At 42.1% G+C, this 20,284-nt stretch overlaps 1 protein-coding gene across 6 annotated transcripts in view; it reads left to right on the top strand.

Annotated features, from left to right (window-relative positions):
* Asx (Additional sex combs) overlaps window positions 1-18,365 on the top strand; it is a 163,416-nt gene extending 145,051 nt beyond the window's left edge. For all 6 annotated transcript variants that reach the window (XM_068346360.1, XM_068346357.1, XM_068346355.1 and 3 more), the window contains one exon: window positions 14,208-18,365. In XM_068346360.1, coding sequence (XP_068202461.1) covers window positions 14,208-15,449 — 1,242 coding nt within the window. In that variant the 3' untranslated portion in view covers window positions 15,450-18,365. The remainder of the gene's footprint in view (window positions 1-14,207) is intronic.
* The last annotated feature ends 1,919 nt before the right edge of the window (window positions 18,366-20,284 follow it).

The following is a 20,284-nucleotide window of genomic DNA, read 5'->3' as shown; positions in this document are numbered from 1 at the left end:
ATCTTGGTTTTCTTTGCTTCACTTTTTTCTTTCTTTCTGTTCATCACGCTGGCCCTTCTCACAAATGATCGTTGCCAACAGTCTCTTTGTCCTTTATCCCTATCAACAAAAGGCGTTCTATCTCTTCCAGGGTATTGCTACGATGTCTTGAAATAATGGTGATCCCCTTCGATGGTTTATCTGCTTTAATGGCTGCCCTCTGCTTGATGATCGTCGAGATCATAGGTCTATTCCGGCCATATTGTTTAGCCATATCACTCACATGCACACTGCTCTCATGTTTTTCTATAATTTCTTGCTTCAATTCTAATGAAAGAATTGCCTTCTTCCTTTTCTCACCACTACCTGTACTGAAACCTAGCTTCTTAGGCACCATGATAATAGGTAAAATCAAAAAGGAAATGTGAGAAAAGGAAGAAAATAAGCACTGTTAATAACAGACTAAACAGAGGACAACCACACGATACACACAAAAACAGAGAACAGAGCACTCGACGCTCATTAGCGTCCCTCTTACGTGCTGCCATCTACCGGCGTAAACAAGATCTACATCGGATGTTGGAGCATTACTTCGGGTGTCGAGACAGAAATTTGGTCGAATTTTACTTCGTATGTTGGAAAATTCGTATGTTAGGACAATGGTATGTAGAGATTCCACTGTATACTCATGAAAACTTTTAATGCTCACAATACTATAGCTTCTCGCTGGAGTTAATCCAGTCAGGGGGACAGAGGAAACCTACTAGCTTTCTCAGAAGTTGACCTTGATCTTCCTCTTGGAGTCTGAAGGTAATGGGCACTGACAGTCTCTAGGTCCCTACCTAACTATGTCTCCTCGTACACCTTGTCACCCTGTCACTGCTTGCTCAGGCTCCCTCGGTAATTGTGCAAGAGCACCTTGGATTCAGCAATCTTTGGAGTTCTACGTTGGGAAGGCTAAATACAGCCAACCTTGTCTGGTGCTTGGTTTTGCTCGTTAGCGCGTTGACGAAGACGCTTTTCTTCAACCTGAGTTGGCTCAATTGGCAGAGGGAGTACAAAGTCTGAAGCATTGTCCGGAATTCTCAAGGGAGAACACATTTCTCTCCCGTGAGATAGATTTCTCTGGAATGGTCTTCTTCACGCAGAGAGTCAAGAAGAGTCTTGGTTTCATCCATGCCTTTCTATAGCCCTTCAGAGTTCGGTTCTTCGGAATGGGACGACGAAGTAGTGCGTAGACTGGGGACAGCTGCGATTCCTCTCCGTTGAGTTCGGAGTACTCGTCTCTTCTTTAACCATGAATTGTCCAGCTTACATGATTCGTCCAGTCTCTAGCGAATCCTAATACTGAAACGCACTGGACCGCCCGCCGAACACCTGTCGGAGTATTGACAAGTAATGCTCTCGTAGCTCTGGCTCGTGAATATGTAATCCAATTTAAACAAAGAGCTCTCTCATTCAAGGGCATACGCGAACAGGAGTTGTTACCGAATCCCATCGGATGCCCGAGTTGACTCCAGGGGCAAAATTATCTGCAGTTGGGCGAGAAAGGTATACACATACCCATCCACCTGTTGAGGTGCATGGATGATCTCGACAATCTACGTGAACCCTAGCGTTTGCACGGACATCCTAACTCGGGCTTTACCCATGAGTACGTATTACATCACAAGGTCTCTAGAGCGGGATTGCCACCTCTCTACCTCCTGTCCCCCAGGAAGGGAGAACACGTTTGATGTGGGATCTCCAGGCTTCTACAATCTTCTCTTTCCTGTAGAAAAGGCACCTGGAGGCTGGATGCCAGTATTCTTCCTCTCCTCTCTAAACAAGTTTGTTCAATAAACTTTGTTCAAGATGGAGATATCAGACAGGCTCAGACAGGTAGTCAGACCCGAGGACTACACGAAAGCGCTGTAATGGGGAAGCGTCCACCAGATTCCAGTTCTTCCGTCTTCAAGCAAATATTTAAGAATCCTCTTAGACTATGGATAATACCAGTTTAAGATGGTGTATTTAGGCATGGTTGCGCCGCCTCTGTTTTTTTTTTTTCACGGAATTTCTCCCTATTGTCAACTAGTTCTAGCAGACTCTGGAACTTACCCATCTCCAACGCCAAGTCAGGCTTCTCAAGTTTTGCCGTGATTTGAGGGTTGGGGTAAAATCTCGAGAAGTCACCCGAGCAGCCAACCTAAAACTGGTATACAGTACCCAGGAATGTTACTAGACATCAGACCAGGAAAATTCTTTCCATCCGAGAGCAGATAGAGAAACTGAAGAAGGCAGTAGGCCCCTTCTTGCTACTAGTCTCACTACCAGCACATCAGTGACTCTAATAGGAGACTTGTCTGCCTTGGTGCTCATGGTTACCAACAGAAGATGATGCATACGGCCACTCCAGTGACAGCTGAAGTCCACTTGGACCCAGCAAGAACCCACTGGACCTTCAGGGGACCGAGCAAGAGAGAGTCCAGAGCTGGTGGACATCAGATACCAAACTCCTCAGGGGGTTGTAGACATTCTCTTTCCCCCCCCCCCCCCCCCTCCCTCAAATTGATGCTTTCACAGATGTCGATCTGCGGCATCACATACGCTCCTGGAAATGAGGGGAGCTTTTCTGGCCCTCCAACAGTTTCACCACCTCTGGTCAGGTCACTCCGTGGTATTCATGAGCGACAACACCCAGATGGTGCCTTACGTAAACAATCAAGGCAGTACAGGTAGTCGATCTTGATGTATGTCAAACTGAAAAAGTGAAGTTTCCGTAGATTTTTTAAGCTGCGTTGTGATTCTGTAATCATCCAAGTCATTTTATAAATATTTTCTTACTGTATATACTGTAATTATTTAATTTTCCTGTTCCATAGGATATCATATGGTGTAATAAATCTTTATTGTATTTATTTTTCAATTTCTGGAACATTTTAGGAATCAACAATTACCAACTTTTTTGTTAACCTTTGGTTGTTATCAGCTGTGCTGTTGATCTGAAGGTCCTACTACCATATCGAGATAATGTTCACATAAGGATGGCGTATTGTTCATATAATTTCTTAATTTATTTGAAATGTATTCATGATGAATATTACATCAGCACCAGTATGTTACAGGATATCATAGTTTTCATATAGTTCGTTTATAGCCGTTATTATTAATCATAAAAATATATCTCTCGTTTTAACTGTGTGCGCGTGCGTACGGATAGTTCACTTTTAAAGCTTCATACAGAATTTAAATTTTTGTTCATTATTAGGCCTTCATATTTCACTAGAAATTATTGTGTTTAATTGTGGTTTATTATATTATTATATTACATCCGCATTAGTTATCATATGTATACGTCTCTCTCTCTCTCTCTCTCTCTCTCTCTCTCTCTCTCTCTCTCTCTCTCTCTCTCTCTCTCTCTTTTTTTAAATTTTTTGTTCACTGTTGAATTTTCACGTTTCTTTGGACATTATTAGAAATTCTTTGTGTCATCACTCAATGTTTTGATTATGGGAATATAAGTAACGTATCGAAAGGAAATAACTTTAATTGCCACTCGCCTTCCTCCAGAAATATGACCAGACTTTTTTTCTTGAATTTATGCTAAGTTGAACTATTCTCATAATTATTATTATTATTATTACTAGCCAAGCTACAACAAACCTACTGATATAAGTCACTAAAACATTTTATATCGTTACTCGGTGTTTCGATGATGGGAATACTGTAGTAAGATTACTCGGTGACACGCCGAAAAGAAATAATTTGGTTTGCCAGCGCGCTTCTGCCAGACATATGACGTCACAAGACACGGGACGTAAACTCTACAAAGAATGACTTGCAAAATATGTAAATTCCTTTTTTTAATTTTGCAAGAAATGAAAGAAAATACTAACTTACCTAACAAAAGTATTTAATTTTCTTGATGTGAAAGGAAATATATTTTTAAGAAAATATTTGTCCTACGAGTGTATTTAAGAGAAATATCAATATTATCAGAAATTAAATAAAACTAGCGTAGAATTAAATGTACACTACGTATTACTCGTAACAACTAATAAGACCCACAAAATACTTCGTATTGTTACTTGATATTTCAATGATGGGAATATTAATACTATTTGTTAGCCTATTGGAAGGAAATCACTCCCTAGCCCACTCGGTTTCCACCAGTTATATAACGTCACCAGACAAATGGAATGAACTCAACAGATATTAAAACTTCCTAGTGTACTTTTTACTGAAAATGGATACTGTATATAATCAATAAAAGAAAATAGTTCTTTACCAAGATAAATCAGTTTATTTTCATATATATAAAAAAAGAAAAAAAAATATTTCCAAGGAAATGTTTGTCCTATTACAGTAGCATACTATTTTCAATAGACTTGTGATGTCATCACCCTGAAAAATTGTCATAAGTCGCATATGTCTTAAGTTAACAACTACATGTACCTTTTTTCCAGCACCTTTGCCATCAATCAGTGAAGATGCTAAGGTGGGCTGAAGACAACTCGGTGTCTCTATGGGCTCGCTTCATTACCGGGTAAAAGGATGCTTGCAGATAACCGGAGCAGAGTGACTCGGGTGGTGGGCTCCGAGTGTTCATTTAATATAGTATCCAACAAAGTCCTGACTGTGGGGTTCCCCAATGGTGGATCTATTTGTAACACCTCTGTACTGCTCCCCAGTTTTGATTACCTAGGTGCTCTGACAAGATGCATTTCAACAACGGTGGGGTAACATCGATGTCTACATATTTAACCCGTTTTGTCTAATGAGAAAAATACTCAACAAGGCAAGTTAATCCACCAACTAGCAGTGACCCTCATAGCCCCACTATGGCTTCATGATAAATGGGTCCCGGACCTTCTTCGGCAGCTAACAGAAGTCCTGAGAGAACTTCCTCCATGTCACTCGGACAATCACATGTATAGATCTACCACAAAGCAGCGAGTACCTACATCTTCACGCTTTGAGGTTATCGAGTATCTCCTCGCGAAGAGAGGATTTTTGCAACACGTTGCGAAAAAGATGTCTAGATACCTCCGGGAATCTTCAACTGCAGTATACCAGGCTAAGCTGGCAGTCTTCTGAGGTTTGGTGTCATGGAAGGGGTATCTCCTCTCAATGCCACTATTCTAGCAATAGCAAATTTTCTTGTGTCTTTTGGGGGGAATAAACTCCTCAGTCTCGGTGGTGAAAGGCTATCTCTCAGCCTTGAGCCTCGCATATAGATTGAAAGTATTTAATATTTCCTCATCGTTGGAGTTGTCTTTCCTCATATGGAGTTTTGAGTTTACCTGCCTTCAGTCAGAAGTTAGACCATCTCCATGGAATGTTGTTCGTGTTCTACAGTCTCTAAAGGAGCTCCTTACAAACTTATGCCAGGCATCAGATCTTCTCCTAAAACCAAATACAGTAGGATCTTTCCTACTCGCTTTGGCCTCAGTCAAGAGAGTAGATAAACTTGATTGTCTTTCCTGTGACATATCCCATTCAAGGGAATGGAGACGGTTAATCCTCGGCTTTATCTCTGAGTTTATCGCCAAGACTCAAAATCCTGCAATAACGGATCCTAGATTCGGATCCTTCTGGATGGAGAGTCACCGTAATGTGACCTGTGACCCAGATCAACGGCTACTATGCTCAAGTAGGGTTCTGAGGTGCTACTTTAGGAGCTCATTCCCTAGTTAGCGTATTATTTGTCAGCACGGGAAAGGTTAAAAGGAAAATCACAAAGAATACGATTTGAGCATGGATTCGTAAGGTCATAGACCTCGGCAGGTGCGGAAACCTAGAACTCGAGATGTTAGCAGCATTAGTACGTCCATAGTAGGCAAGAAAAACTACTCTGTGGCACAGGATCTTCTAGGGGCCGTGTGGAAGCGTCTGACGACTATCACCGCCCATTACCTGCAGGACGTAACCCACAGGAAAATTAGATTCTTCATAGTATCTGTGGTGGCTTCCCACCTTTACTAGGATTCTTATCTAAACAAGTTACATTGCTAGTATCACACAATAACACAGATTGCTCAGGCTGCGAAAACGTGCTATTGCACAAAGTTTTAGTGAGGGGTCGGGTATTCCTCTATATGCATGCGTAGCACGGAGGAAAACCCTTGCTCCAAAACCAACCAGTTGGTTAGGACTTCCACCTACCTTAGGGTGAGTCTTCCCTAATAAAGAGCGAAAGTGTTTGTATCAGTAGCGGAACAAATGACAAATTTAAAGTAATTTTTATTTTCCCCTAACGATACAAATCTTGAGCTCATTTTACAATTTTGTTCCGCCATCACCTATTCCCCTGCAAGTACTTCTTGCGATCAAAAGTGACGAGGCAATACAGGTGTGTGAGATCTGGGTTGCCGGTACTACCCCATACCCCCCACTAACTAGTGGTGGGGTAGTTATACCTTGCTAAACGTCTTATGGCTACTCTTCCAGCTTTGCCAATAGTATATTTCCTAATAAAGGCTCAAGGTTTGTATCGTTAGGAAAAATATAAATTACTTTAAATTTCTCATTTTTTATCAAAAGATGTGCTTAAAGATACATAATTTTTTTACAGTGATTATTAGCTAGACTTTTGTGACACAAATACAGTATATTAATTTTGAAAGTACCTTATTTGTGTTACTGTTTATTGTATGGAAATTAAATGCTTATATGTGTTACATGGATCTTCCCTCATACTGAAAATCATAGTTTAATGCTGTTGAACAAATGCTTCTTTTTCTTTCAGTTTTGCTATTTTAAAAGTCAGTTGTGGTCATTGGATGTTTTTAAATTCATCTGCTCTGTCTGTCCATTGTTTTTAGTAGTATTTTTTTCATGTTTTAGTAGCTTTGTTGAGAGATAGTCTATGTAAATTATAGTTTTCAATATTTAACTTAGCCGGTGATTATAATAGCTGCAACTCGGTTGCCCGACAGACAACTCTAAGGTAAAAACTCGCCAGCGATCGCTACACAGGTTGCGGGTGTGCCCAACAGCGCCATCTGTTGTCCAGATACCCAGTACTCAATGTAAACAAAGACTCAATTTTCTCTCTGTCGTGCTATCGACAAGACGTACTTACTCGCTGTTGCTAAACTGGAGTTTTTTCACAACTAATTGGTGAAGTACTTTATTCTAGTTTTGAGCTTTCGCTGTGCAGGGTTTCTCTTCACACAAATCCTTGAACTCTTTTTGATAACGGATTCTTTGTTGATGACTTTTTGATAGTTTTTTGAATTTCCCTTTGACCAATTCAAAATGGCTGACCCTTCACAAGTCCCAAAATTTAGGAAGTGCAATGCTAGGGACTGTTCAAGGCGTCTTCCGAAGGCTTCTATCGACCCTCACACTGTTTGTTCCAATTGTCGGGATAAAACCTGTCAATTGGAAGATCGGTGTGAGGAGTGCGTTGGGCTTTCGGAATTCGATTTTATCGAATTCCAAAAGTATACACGTAGGCTAGAGAGAGATAGAGTTAGGAGCAGTTCTTCTCGTTCTGTTGATATATCCTCTCCTCATGCCCCACAACCTATTCCTTCCCCTGTAGTGGTTGCTCTTAACCCCCCTCCTGGCACTCAGGAACCTTCGATGGCTGATATGATGCGTGCCATCCAGGCTCTGGGTGAGAGAGTTGAGTCCCTTGCTAGTGACCGTAATCAGCTCATAGCGGATGTGAAGGAGCTTAAGTGCAAAAGTGCAGTGGGAAGTGCTAAAGTGCCGAGTGATAGTGTTATGGATAGTGTTGCGCTTGAGGGTTCGTCTGTTCGTGCCTGTCGTCCTCCTAGTCTGGGACCTCTTGCAAGCTCCCAAGTCCAGGGGAGAAGCAATGTCGTACGACAAATGGGTTCGAGAGGCTTTAATCAGCGAACAGACGTTCCCTCCGTGGTATCGGGCGTATCTACCCAAGATCGCCCCTGCCTAACTAAGACGAGAGAGCCCATTTATACCTCGTCTTCGGAAGGTGTTTCTCGCAAGAAACCCTGGACCAAGGTCTCACGACCGCTTAAACGCAAGTCGGTCCCTTCCGCGCAAGTCCAACGGCCCAGTTGTAGCCATTGGGTCAGTTCGGACTCGCTGCCGTCATCCGATGACTGCTCACCGCCTAAGAGAGGCAAAGCGGTACCGCTTCAGACAGTAACACCGTCTGTCGCCGCACCTGCTCCTGTAGACCCTAAGTGGTCTCTTCTGCAAGACATGCAGTCTAAACTGACGTCTCTTATGCAGGAGTTTCGTGCGGAGAAGGTTGCTGCCGCACCAGCTAGTGCAGTACCTAGCCCACAACCTTCCACACGATCGGTGGTGCGTCCTGTGGACGCTGAGGTAACCTTCTCACGCACACCAGTTGAGAGAGTTCCGCCACCCATGCGTTCCAGTGTGATCTGCCAGCCGCATGTTGACGTTAAGCAACGCACGGAGGTCACCGTTGACGTTTGAGAGGTTCAACAACCGTCAGAGTTTTTTTGTTTTGACGCGGTGCGTCAACCTCCGCAACCCAGTGTGGTTGCCACTGCGCACCCACATCAGCCCAGACAGTCTGGAGTAGACGCTGTGCGTCCCCGCGCTGCTATGGTTGTTGCCAGCTCACAGACTGGGCAACAGTTCCATGACGTTGCGTCCGGCTCAGTCACGCATGCACCCGTGCGACCGGACTCAGCTAACCAGCCGTTACCCACTCCGTTATCGTTTCCTCATCAGTTATCGGATGAGGGACTTTCTGATGATGATGTTGCTGCACACATAGATGAACCACAATCAGAATTGGACGAGCCTAAGTCTACGCAACCCTCTTTGGACTTTAGGAAAGTTTTGGCCATTTTCAAAGAGATGTTTCCGGACCAGTTTGTTTCTGTGGCTCCTCGTTCTCCTCCGTCAGAGTTTGTGTTAGGCATGCCGTCTACCACTCCTGCCTTTACTAGACTCGTCCTCGCACGCTCGTCCAAGAGAGCTTTGCGGGTGATAGGAGAGTGGTTGCAGTCCAAGAAGAGTTTAGGGAAGACAGCCTTTACGTTTCCCCCTGCTAGACTCTCTTCTAGATCGAGCGTCTGGTATGCCACGGGAGAAGTTCTCGGCTTGGGAGTTCCTGCCTCTGCCCAGGGCGACTTCTCAAGCCTCGTAGACTCTCCCCGCCGCCTTGCCATGAGACGCTCAAAGATATGTTGGTCATCTTCGGACCTGGACCACCTTTTGAAAGGTATCTTTAGGGCCTTCGAAGTTTTTAACTTCTTAGACTGGTGTCTAGGAGCCCTAAGCAGAAAGATCTCTCCAACAGAGAAAGAGACTTCCTTGCTCATTATGTCCTGCATGGACAAGGCCATACGTGATGGGTCTAATGAGCTTGCTGCATCTTTTGTGTCCGGAGTCCTTAAAAAGCGTGAAAACCTATGCTCATTCCTTTCAGCTGGAGTTACACTGTGCCAGAGATCCGAGCTTCTTTTTGCTCCTCTCTCCAAGTGCCTTTTTCCAGAAGACCTGATTAAGGAAATAGCCGCTTCACTGATACAGAAGGACACTCACGATCTTGTTGCGTCCTCCGCTCGCAAAGCTACCCCTTTGCCTACCTTGTCAGCTAGACCAAGGATGGACACTCCAGCGTCCCGTTTTATTCCGCCCTTTCGTGGCAGAACCTCCAGCAAAGGAGGTGCTCGTGCCGAAGGGAAACGAGGAAAGAAGAAAGGAACCAAGTCCTTTAAGGGCAGAGTCTGACTGCCAGCTTCTTCAGACAGCAGTGGGAGCCAGACTCAAGAACTTCTGGCAGACCTGGGAAAAGAGAGGCGCAGATGCACAATCTGTGAAGTTGCTCAGAGAGGAGTACAAGATCCCGTTTGTACGGAAACCCCCTCTAGCAACGTCTCCCATCGATCTCTCTCCCAGGTACAGAGAGGAAGACAAGAGACGAGCCTTGAAACAGGAAGTGTCTCTTTTACTAGAGAAGGGAGCGGTGGTCAAAGTCTCGGACCATCAAACCCCGGGATTCTACAACCGACTCTTCTTGGTGTCAAAGAAGACAGGAGGGTGGAGGCCGGTGCTAGACGTCAGTGCTCTGAATGTCTTTGTCACAAAGCAGACGTTCTCCATGGAGACCACAAAGTCGGTTCTAGCAGCGGTCAGAAGGGAAGACTGGATGGTCTCTTTAGACCTAAGGGACGCCTACTTCCACGTCCCCATCCACCCGGACTCCCAACCTTTTCTGAGATTCGTTTTCGAAAAGGTTGTCTACCAGTTTCAAGCCCTGTGCTTTGGCCTAAGCACAGCTCCTCTTGTGTTTACGAGGCTGATGAGGAATGTAGCCAAATTCCTTCATTTAGCGGACATCCGAGCCTCCCTCTATTTGGACGACTGGCTTCTCAGAGCTTCTTCCAGTCGTCGCTGTCTGAAGGATCTAAAGTGGACTCTAGATCTGACCAAGGAATTGGGTCTCCTTGTCAATATGGAAAAGTCACAAGTGGTCCCATCCCAAACTATTGTGTATTTAGGGATGGAGATTCACAGTCTAGCTTTTCGGGCTTTTCCGTCGGCCCCCAGAACAAGCCAAGCCCAGTTATGCATCCAGAACATGCTGAAGAAGGAACGATGTTCAGTCAGGAAGTGGATGAGTCTGATAGGGACGCTATCATCCCTGGAACAGTTTGTGTCATTAGGAAGACTACACCTCCGTCCTCTTCAATATCACCTAGCATTTCACTGGAAAAAGGACAAGACGCTAGAAGCGGTCTCGATCCCCATTTCCGAGAAGATGAAGTCTTTCCTGACTTGGTGGAAGGACAGTATCAGCCTCAGAGAGGGTCTGCCCCTGGCTGTTCAGACTCCCAACCACGTTCTCTTCTCGGACGCATCGGACGTAGGCTGGGGCGCGACATTAGACGGTCGGGAATGTTCGGGATTATGGAACTCGAGTGAAAAGATAATACATATCAACTGCAAGGAGCTACTGGCAGTACATCTGTCCTTGAAAAGCTTCAGGTCTCTCCTTCAAGGCAAAGTGGTAGAAGTGAACTCGGACAACACCACTGCCTTGGCGTACATCTCCAAGCAAGGAGGGACCCACTCACTGACGTTGTACGAGATCGCAAGGGACCTGCTCATCTGGTCAAAAGGTCAAAACATATCACTAGTTACGAGGTTCATCCAAGGCAACTTGAATGTCATGGCAGATTGTCTCAGTCGGAAGGGACAAGTAATTCCAACAGAATGGACCCTCCACAAGGATGTATGCAAGAGACTTTGGGCCACTTGGGGCCAACCAACCATAGATCTCTTTGCAACCTCGATGACCAAGAGGCTCCCAATATATTGCTCACCAATCCCAGACCCAGCAGCAATTCATATAGATGCCTTTCTCCTAGATTGGTCGCATCTAGATCTATACGCATTCCCACCGTTCAACAAGGTACTGCAGAAGTTCGCCTCTCACGAAGGGACAAGGTTGACGCTAGTTGCTCCCCTCTGGCCCGCGAGAGAATGGTTCACCGAGGTACTTCGATGGCTAGTAGACGTTCCCAGAAGTCTTCCTCTAAGGGTGGACCTTCTACGTCAGCCACACGTAAAGAAGGTACACCAAAGCCTCCACGCTCTTCGTCTGACTGCCTTCAGACTATCGAAAGACTCTCGAGAGCTAGAGGCTTTTCGAAGGAGGCAGCCAGTGCGATTGCTAGAGCAAGGAGAACATCCACCCTTAGAGTCTACCAATCGAAGTGGGAAGTCTTCCGAAACTGGTGCAAGTCAGTATCTGTATCCTCGACCAGTACCTCTGTAGCTCAAATAGCTGACTTTCTCTTATACCTGAGAAAAGAACGATCTCTTTCAGCTCCCACTATCAAGGGCTACAGAAGCATGTTGGCATCGGTCTTCCGGCATAGAGGCTTGGATCTTTCCAACAATAAAGATCTACAGGACCTCCTTAAGTCTTTTGAGACCACGAAGGAGCGTCGTTTGGTTACACCTGGTTGGAATTTAGACGTGGTACTAAGATTCCTCATGTCAGACAGGTTTGAGCCGCTACAATCAGCCTCCCTGAAAGATCTCACCTTAAAGACACTTTTCCTGGTATGCTTAGCCACAGCTAAAAGAGTCAGTGAGATTCATGCCTTCAGCAAGAACATCGGATTTTCGTCAGAAAAAGCTACATGTTCACTACAACTTGGTTTTCTAGCCAAAAATGAGCTACCTTCTCGACCTTGGCCGAAATCGTTCGATATTCCCAGCTTATCGAATATGGTAGGCAATGAACTAGAAAGAGTCTTATGCCCTGTGAGAGCTCTTAAGTTCTATCTAAAACGAACTAAACCTTTACGAGGCCTATCTGAAGCTTTATGGTGTTCAGTTAAGAAACCATCTTTGCCTATGTCAAAGAATGCTTTATCCTATTTTATCAGACTGTTAATACGAGAAGCTCATTCCCATCTGAGTGAGGAAGACCAAGCATTGCTGAAGGTAAGGATACACGAAGTTAGAGCTGTCGCAACTTCCGTGGCCTTTAAGCAAAATAGATCTCTGCGAAGTATAATGGACGCAACCTATTGGAGAAGCAAGTCAGTGTTTGCGTCTTTTTATCTAAAGGATGTCCAGTCTCTTTACGAGGACTGCTACACACTGGGACCATTTGTAGCAGCGAGTGCAGTAGTGGGTGAGGGCTCAACCACTACAATTCCCTAATTCCATACCCTTTTAATCTTTCTCTTGAAATGTTTTTATTGTTGTTTTTGGGTTGTCCGGAAGGCTAAGAAGCCTTTCGCATCCTGGTTGATTTGGCGGGTGGTCAAAGTCATTTCTTGAGAGCGCCTAGATTAGGGGTTTTGATGAGGTCCTGTTGTATGGGTAGCAACCCTTGATACTTCAGATCCTAGGGGTCGATCAGCATCCTAAGAGGATCGCGAGGCTCCGTAAGGAAGACGTACTTAAAAGGCAGAGTAATTGTTCAAGTCGACTTCCTTACCAGGTACCTATTTATTTTGTTTTTGTTATTTTGATAACTTCTAAAATGAAATAAAAACTCTTAGCTCATAAAAATGTAAACATATATTGCTGGTCGCTACCCACCCCCCTGGGTGTGAATCAGCTATTATAATCACCGGCTAAGTTAAATATTGAAAAATGTTATTTTGATAATAAAATAAATTTTTGAATATACTTACCCGGTGATTATAAATTAAAGGACCCTCCCTTCCTCCCCAATAGAGACGCAGTGGAACGAGGAGAAAATTGAGTCTTTGTTTACATTGAGTACTGGGTATCTGGACGACAGATGGCACTGTTGGGCACACCCGCAACCTGTGTAGTGATCGCTGGCGAGTTTTTACCTTAGAGTTGTCTGTCGGGCAACAGAGTTGCAGCTATTATAATCACCGGGTAAGTATATTCAAAAATTTATTTTGTTATCAAAATAACATATTTTAAAATAAAATCTCATTGAATGATAGAAGCTTGAGTGAAATGATCAAGTTCGTATAACTTTGAAATACAAGATGATAGAAGAGTCTAAAATGAGTAAGGTCTTCTGTTTTATGCTTGTTAAGGATAATATTGTACTAAAAATTTAATCAAACAAAATAATTCCCTCTTGAAGCCTTTCAGATGGGGAGTTAGTGTACTACATGAAATAAAAATGGAGCTTGCATGTTTGACCATTTGCTGCATCTGCATGTCTTTTATACATGACTATCTATCAGAATGCCATTTAGATGAAATGGATAGACTAGTGATGTGATGATATCTGTACATTATTTCTTTTAGATTGTGTATTGTATGAGTGACATTTCTGCTGACAACCGTTTTATTTTGGTATGAAGAAATATACAAGGGAAAACAAATATTTTACAAAAAAAAAGTATATTCATGGAATAATTTTTGCATTTAGTGTGGGTTCTACCATATATTCATGTAACAGCCAATCTTGCACATTGTGCGACCTCCAAATTAGCCTTCAAAAGTCACAGTTTATGCAAGTATGTATGGTAAATGCTTTTAAAATCATATTAGGACCCAATTCCATATTATAAATAGGTACTCTATTTCCAAAGATCAATGTTTTATATGTTTTCATCTGGAAATACTGATTGGTGTTTTGATTTAATAAAATAACTTTATTATCAAATAATAAAGCTGACAGTGGTCATACGTACACTGTAGATTTTACTGGCATGTATTTTCTTATTTGTTTGGGCTCTTGAATATAGAGGCCAAAGATTATTTGCCTGAAGAGGTAGCCATATTCATAGTTGACAATTACTTATTTTAATTTGGAACAGGAAGTATATGAGGGAAGTATGGCACCGCCTGCTGCTACTTCCCGCCCCATCGCCTTCCTTCGACCGCCAGGTAGAGGAAAGAATTTCATCATGAGGAAAACAAGCTTCAAAGTGTTGCGACTGGAGTCTTTGCCAACGGTAAATGGAGATATAATCGAACAACACCAGCAGCCTCCTAGGGCAGCCAGTGCACCGCCCAACAAAAGCGGTGGAATGCTGTCTCTCTCACCACGTCCACGTCCGTCGAGTGTAGAGCCTAGGATATTCGTTCACACGACGAGCCCCGAAGGTTCCCCTACTACGATACTATCCCCCACTAGTTCGCATTTTTTATCCGAAGGTGACCCCAGTTCAGGTGTAAATAGCTATGACACCAACCATCTTGTCATGACACGGACTGGGGCAGTTAGTAATCATCCATTGGAAGTTAGAACTCTACAGGACTCTTTAGAATACGGAGAGCCGCAACTGAATGTTCCAGCATCGGTTGCTTTGCCAACAAGTGTTGCAAATGTGTCGGAAAGTGTTGGTGAGCTAAGAGCATTAGCTACTATTGCTCCTACTTCTGTGGCTGCTGCAACCCAGAATCTCATCTCAGTTACTTCACAAAATCATCATCAACAACAACAACAACAACAGCAGCAGCAGCAACAACAGCAACAACAGCAACAACAACAACAACAACAACACCATCATCAAGAGATGCAAGTACATCAACAAAAGCAAATTCAGGTGCAACAACCACAAATGCAACATCAGCCGTTGCAGCAGCAACAGCTGCCTCTGCCACAGCAACAGCTACAGCTGCCACAACAACAAATGCAGCAGCAACAGTTACAGCAGCAGCAGCAGCAACTGCAGCAACATCACCAGCAAGCACAGCTCCAACAAGCGCATTCTCACATGAGTAACATAAGGCCAAATGCTGTTCGTATGATGAACAACGTATCTCACATGAATATGCCCAATATGAATAACATGCACAATATGAACATCAATCAGATGCATAGCTTACCCAGTATGAATGGTATTAGCATCCAAGGGATGACTGGAGGAGGAATGAACCCCAACCTTCATATGATGACGCAGCAGCAACAGCAGCAGAACAAATCAGACGACAACAGTGAGGAAGGTTGCCCTTGCAATATGAAAGCCATGATAATGTGCATGAAGTGCGGTGCGTTCTGTCATCACGATTGTATTAGCCCAGCTAGACTCTGTGTGGCTTGTCTCATCCGGTGAAGTGCCCACATTGTTTATGTAGTATTGTGTTATCCTGGTCTCATCAGCTGCTGTTGAATCATTCATTGTGGTGCTAATTATAAAGAAGAGTTAAATGCTGCAAAGCATTTTGAAGCTTTGGGAGAGGATGCGTTTACAATGAAGGTTTCAGAATAGCTCTCACAAGGAAGGTTCTTAGGTCCTCTTTAAGAAGGGTGACATATTGCACTTGGAAATAATTAAGTAAATCTTTTAACCCTGGGAGAGTTTTAAAGCAACAGAGGCAAATATTCTTTTTTAAGTATATGAAGAAACAAATCCCATTAAACCGTACAAGTTTTAATCATTAGGCATATATTAAATTTTCTGTATTAAGAAAAGGCTGCAGATCAGTACTGTAGTGTCATCCATATATTGTATATATATTTTCAAAACCACCAAAATTGTCATTAGTGGGGAATTCTAGCTAAAAGGATCTTTTGTAACTGACACAGTGTACAGAATAGATTGACTGTCATGTTTTATCCAAGAGTTTATTAACATTTACTTGATGCAGTTTATTCCCCCAGCTCAAAATTTAGTCTTGCAATCACAGAGGAAAGCAAATTATACTTTATAAGAATACATCCAATGCTGGATGGGGTAAGATAGCAGGCCCATGATATTTGTAGTTCCCTTTGCTGCTCTTAAAGAAATACATAAAAGCAAGAGACCTGTTTCTAGATTTTCGTGAAGAAAATACTCATCATGTCACCTTGTCAGCACAAATGTTTACAAGAGAAGCTATTATCTTTGTTATTTAGAAATGTATGTTTTAAAATACTGTATGAATATTGAGAGGCATTATGTTCACTTTGATTCTCAATTCAAAGCCAAAAAAAAAAAAAGGAAAAGAAGAGAAGGACCAAGTGCTTCAAACTGAAATTATGGGACAATGTCATCGGGAACTCGTGACTTGACATAGGAAAGTATTGTTTTACTTTGTCATTCAAGGGTCTACAGTCAATTATTTTATAGCTTCAAGTATTTAATTAACGAAGATTCATTTACCCTGTATTTAACTTGAAAAGAATGAGGTCTATAGAAAGTAAGACCAGTGGTGTTCCACCAAACTGATCGATTTAATTGCATCCAAACACTCGTTGATTGATGGTATTTATGTTCATGTTTGGTATAGCTCATTGATGCTTCTTATTTTGTTCTCAGCCATCGTTACTTCCACCGTGGAAGTTGGAATTGATACGAAACACAAGGACGGCAAATTCTTATAACATTATATGTGAGGATTTGGTTTTAAATGAATATTTATATATGTGTGTGTGGAATCTCAACATATATTTTTCAGCTAATTTCAGTGATGCATATCACAAACGTTATCGCCTTTCAATAGAATTTTAATCTTGCATTTTTTAAATACTTTTAATTAATTTATGCCATAAAACTGTCTGCACTTGAGTTATTGAATTCCTGTACCCAGTTAAGTTTAAGAAACACATTTTTCTTTCCTTTTAAGATAATGAATTCAATAACTTTGTTGACATTTTTTAGGGTTGTGGAGATGAGTTTCAGTAGACCACAATTTTTATCAAATTTCATCAAAAGTGTTGTTGTTTTGAGCACTTATTTTTTGCCATGGGTACTTTGCTTGATGTTTTTATGGAATATTATTGTTACTTGCAACATTGCAGATTTTATGGAATAATTTTGATTACAGCATTACTAAATTTGCTTTTACTCTATATGAAAATGTTTGTAGGTTTTTCATTTTGAAAACCCCCATTCACATATGAAATAATAGTTTACTGAACACAGTCGTATTCTATTTAAAATTTTGAGTCTCCAGTTTAAATAAGAGATTTTTTTCTTTTTTTTTTCTTGTTCTGCACGTTAATGAGACTAGGCTATCTACAATTACAGTTTTTCATTTCAATTATTCAGACTTCAACTGGAGACAAAATGATAACTGGGACAGCTGTGGCGTTGCTGTATTTGCTCGGTTAAAGGACCAAGATATATTTAATGGTATGATTACAACCCTCCCATTATTATGGATAGGTAATATATGCAGGATTGTGAGGGAAAAAATGTGGTGAATGATTTTCCGAATGTCCTGTATCATAGTATACAGTGTATAAATTGTATATAACTGCCATCTTGCAAGTCACCTTTTGAATTCATTGCGTGTCTGAAGGTGATACCCGAAAGCCTATGCAAGCAGTTCATTGCTGGTCAAGCTTACAGTGTTTTAGATAAAGGAGACCAGATATGCAATTTCTCAATTTCTTTTGTGTCAGAAGCTGATGATAATTTTGAATATTTGACATGACTGTGTAGCTCTTTGATATTAGAATTTATGGTTGTACATAAGATTTATCGTGATATCAAGAGTGTGAGATTTTGCAGCATAAATGAACGTGGACTGGGATCAGTAATTAGAAACATATTCATATACAGTAGTTCAGTGTGTCAGTCGTCGCAGGTTGTGAGAATGTGACAGAAACGGGGCTCTACTTCTAGGATACAACTTTTCAATTCTATTGAATTGACATGACTCATACAATTACAGCAGACTTTCTACCTTGACGAAGGACACCATTTGTACATTACCGTTTTTGTTTTCTTGCCATCATCTGTTACTGTTGCTCTTTAGTTTTGGTCAGGTCTGCATTCTTAGACTGAGGTTCATTTATACAGTGGTAGCTGGAGAGAGAGAGTGAAATGGTTTTAGCTTTTTATCATTAAGACATGGGCAATGTTTTCAGAGTTCTGAAATGTAGATAAACGGATCTATTCCATTCAGGCTTGTAAAGAAAATGTGCTAGACCATGTTGATTAAGATGTTAAATAATTTAATGCAATTGTTTGCATTCTTTCCTTTTATATTAAAACTGTATATTTTCTTAAAGCAGTCGTGTAAATAGATACCAATGTATTGTGTGTATTGTTTTATTTACCTTTCGTAGTTATGAAATGGAGTTTATGCCAATTCTGTAGTAAGTTTGATTAAGATACAGTATGTGGAAATATTTGCCATTTGGTAATTTGTCTTGTTGATTATCTCTATATTGCATCTCTTTATATGCCTTTATATAGTGTATGCAAAACACATTTGGAAGATCTGAAAAAATACAATGAATGGTCTTTGAACAAGAATTGGTTCATGGAAACATAACTGTTCCTATGACCCGTGGGTGAATTAACTTTGTATCCTTTCCTGATTCCTTTTGTCGAGTTGCCTGAGTTCATTAATCCAAGTACCTCACTTGGGGCACTTTTTATATTACTTGAAGGCTTTACAACATTTCTTCAGCTCCTATAGCTGCACTTGATCTATATCCTTTTACTTTACCTTTGTTCCCACATGCTATTCAATCATGTAATTTAATAGTGTACAGTGATACCTCTACATACGATTGTCCCAACATACGAATTTTCCAACATACGAAGTAAAATTCGACCAAATTTCTGTCTCAACATACGAAGTGTTGCTCCAACATACGACGTAAACAATACGCTTACCCATGGAATTTTCTCGAAAGCGTGCAGCGTAGTTTGTTGTTGACGCCGCTAGACGGCAGCACATCGGAGGGACGCCAATCGAGCGTCACCTTGATCCGTCCTCTCATCGCGTGCGCATCGTGTGGTTGTCCTCTATTTACTCAGTTTTAACAGTTTTTTATCTTGCCTTTTCATGTGTTGTTTTCTGTGTTCCGTAATCATGGGTCCTAAAAAGCTTAGTTTCGGTTCAGGAAGTAGTAGCAGTGGTGAGAAAAAGAGGAAGTCTATGCTTTCATTAGAATTAAAGCAGGAAATCATAGAAAAGCATGAGCGAGGTGTACGTGTTAGCGATCTCGCTAAACAATATGGCCGGAATATGTCGACGATCTCGACGATCATAAAACAGAAGTCAGCCATTAAATCAGTGAAACCTACGAAGGGGATCACGATTATTTCTAAACGTTGTAGCCCTACCCTTGAGGAGATGGAACGCCTTTTGTTGATCTGGAGAAAGGACAAGGAGATTGTTGGCGATACAATCACGGAAACGATCATTTGTGAGAAGACCAACGCTATCTACAGTGACTTGAAGGCGGCGCGCTCTCAGGGTGACGCGGGGAAGAGTTCAGCCGATCCTACGACGGAGGAATTCAAGGCGTCTCGAGGTTGGTTCGAGAAATTTAGGAAACGGACCGGGATTCATTCAGTTGTTCGTCATGGAGAAGCTTCGAGTTCGGACACTAAGGCTGCTAAAGACTTTGTTAAAAAGTTCGAAAGCATCGTGGCGGAGGAAGGTTACGTAGAGCAGCAGGTTTTCAACTGTGATGAAACCGGTCTGTTTTGGAAAAAGATGCCTAGTCGAATGTACTACATTACCGCTGAAGAGAAGAAAATGCCTGGCCATAAGCCAATGAAGGATCGGTTGACTCTTGCGCTTTGTGCCAACGCCAGAGGGACTGCAAAATTAAGCCTCTGTTAGTTTACCATTCCGAAAACCCTAGGGCATTTAAAGCACATAGAATTAATAAAGACCTGCTACATGTTCTATGGCATTCTAATTCTAAGGCTTGGGTTACTAGGCATATCTTTGTGGAATGGGTAAACGTAGTTTTTGTCCCTGCTGTCAAGAAGTATCTTCTGGAAAGGAATTTGCCTTTGAAGTGCTTGCTTTGTTTGGACAATGCACCCGCTCACCCACCCCCCCCCCCCCCCCCCCGACTCGAGGAGGATATCATCGACGAATACAAATTCATCAAGGTGGTGTATCTTCCACCGAATACCACCCCTATCCTCCAGCCCATGGACCAGCAAGTCATCTCGAATTTTAAGGAGCTCTACACAAAGCACTTATTTAAGCA

The sequence above is a fragment of the Palaemon carinicauda genome, chromosome 22 (assembly GCF_036898095.1).
Source record: "Palaemon carinicauda isolate YSFRI2023 chromosome 22, ASM3689809v2, whole genome shotgun sequence".
NCBI lineage: Eukaryota > Metazoa > Arthropoda > Malacostraca > Decapoda > Palaemonidae > Palaemon > Palaemon carinicauda.
The sequence above is the reverse complement of the archived record's forward strand: the minus strand, read 5'-3'. Positions and strand labels throughout refer to the sequence as shown.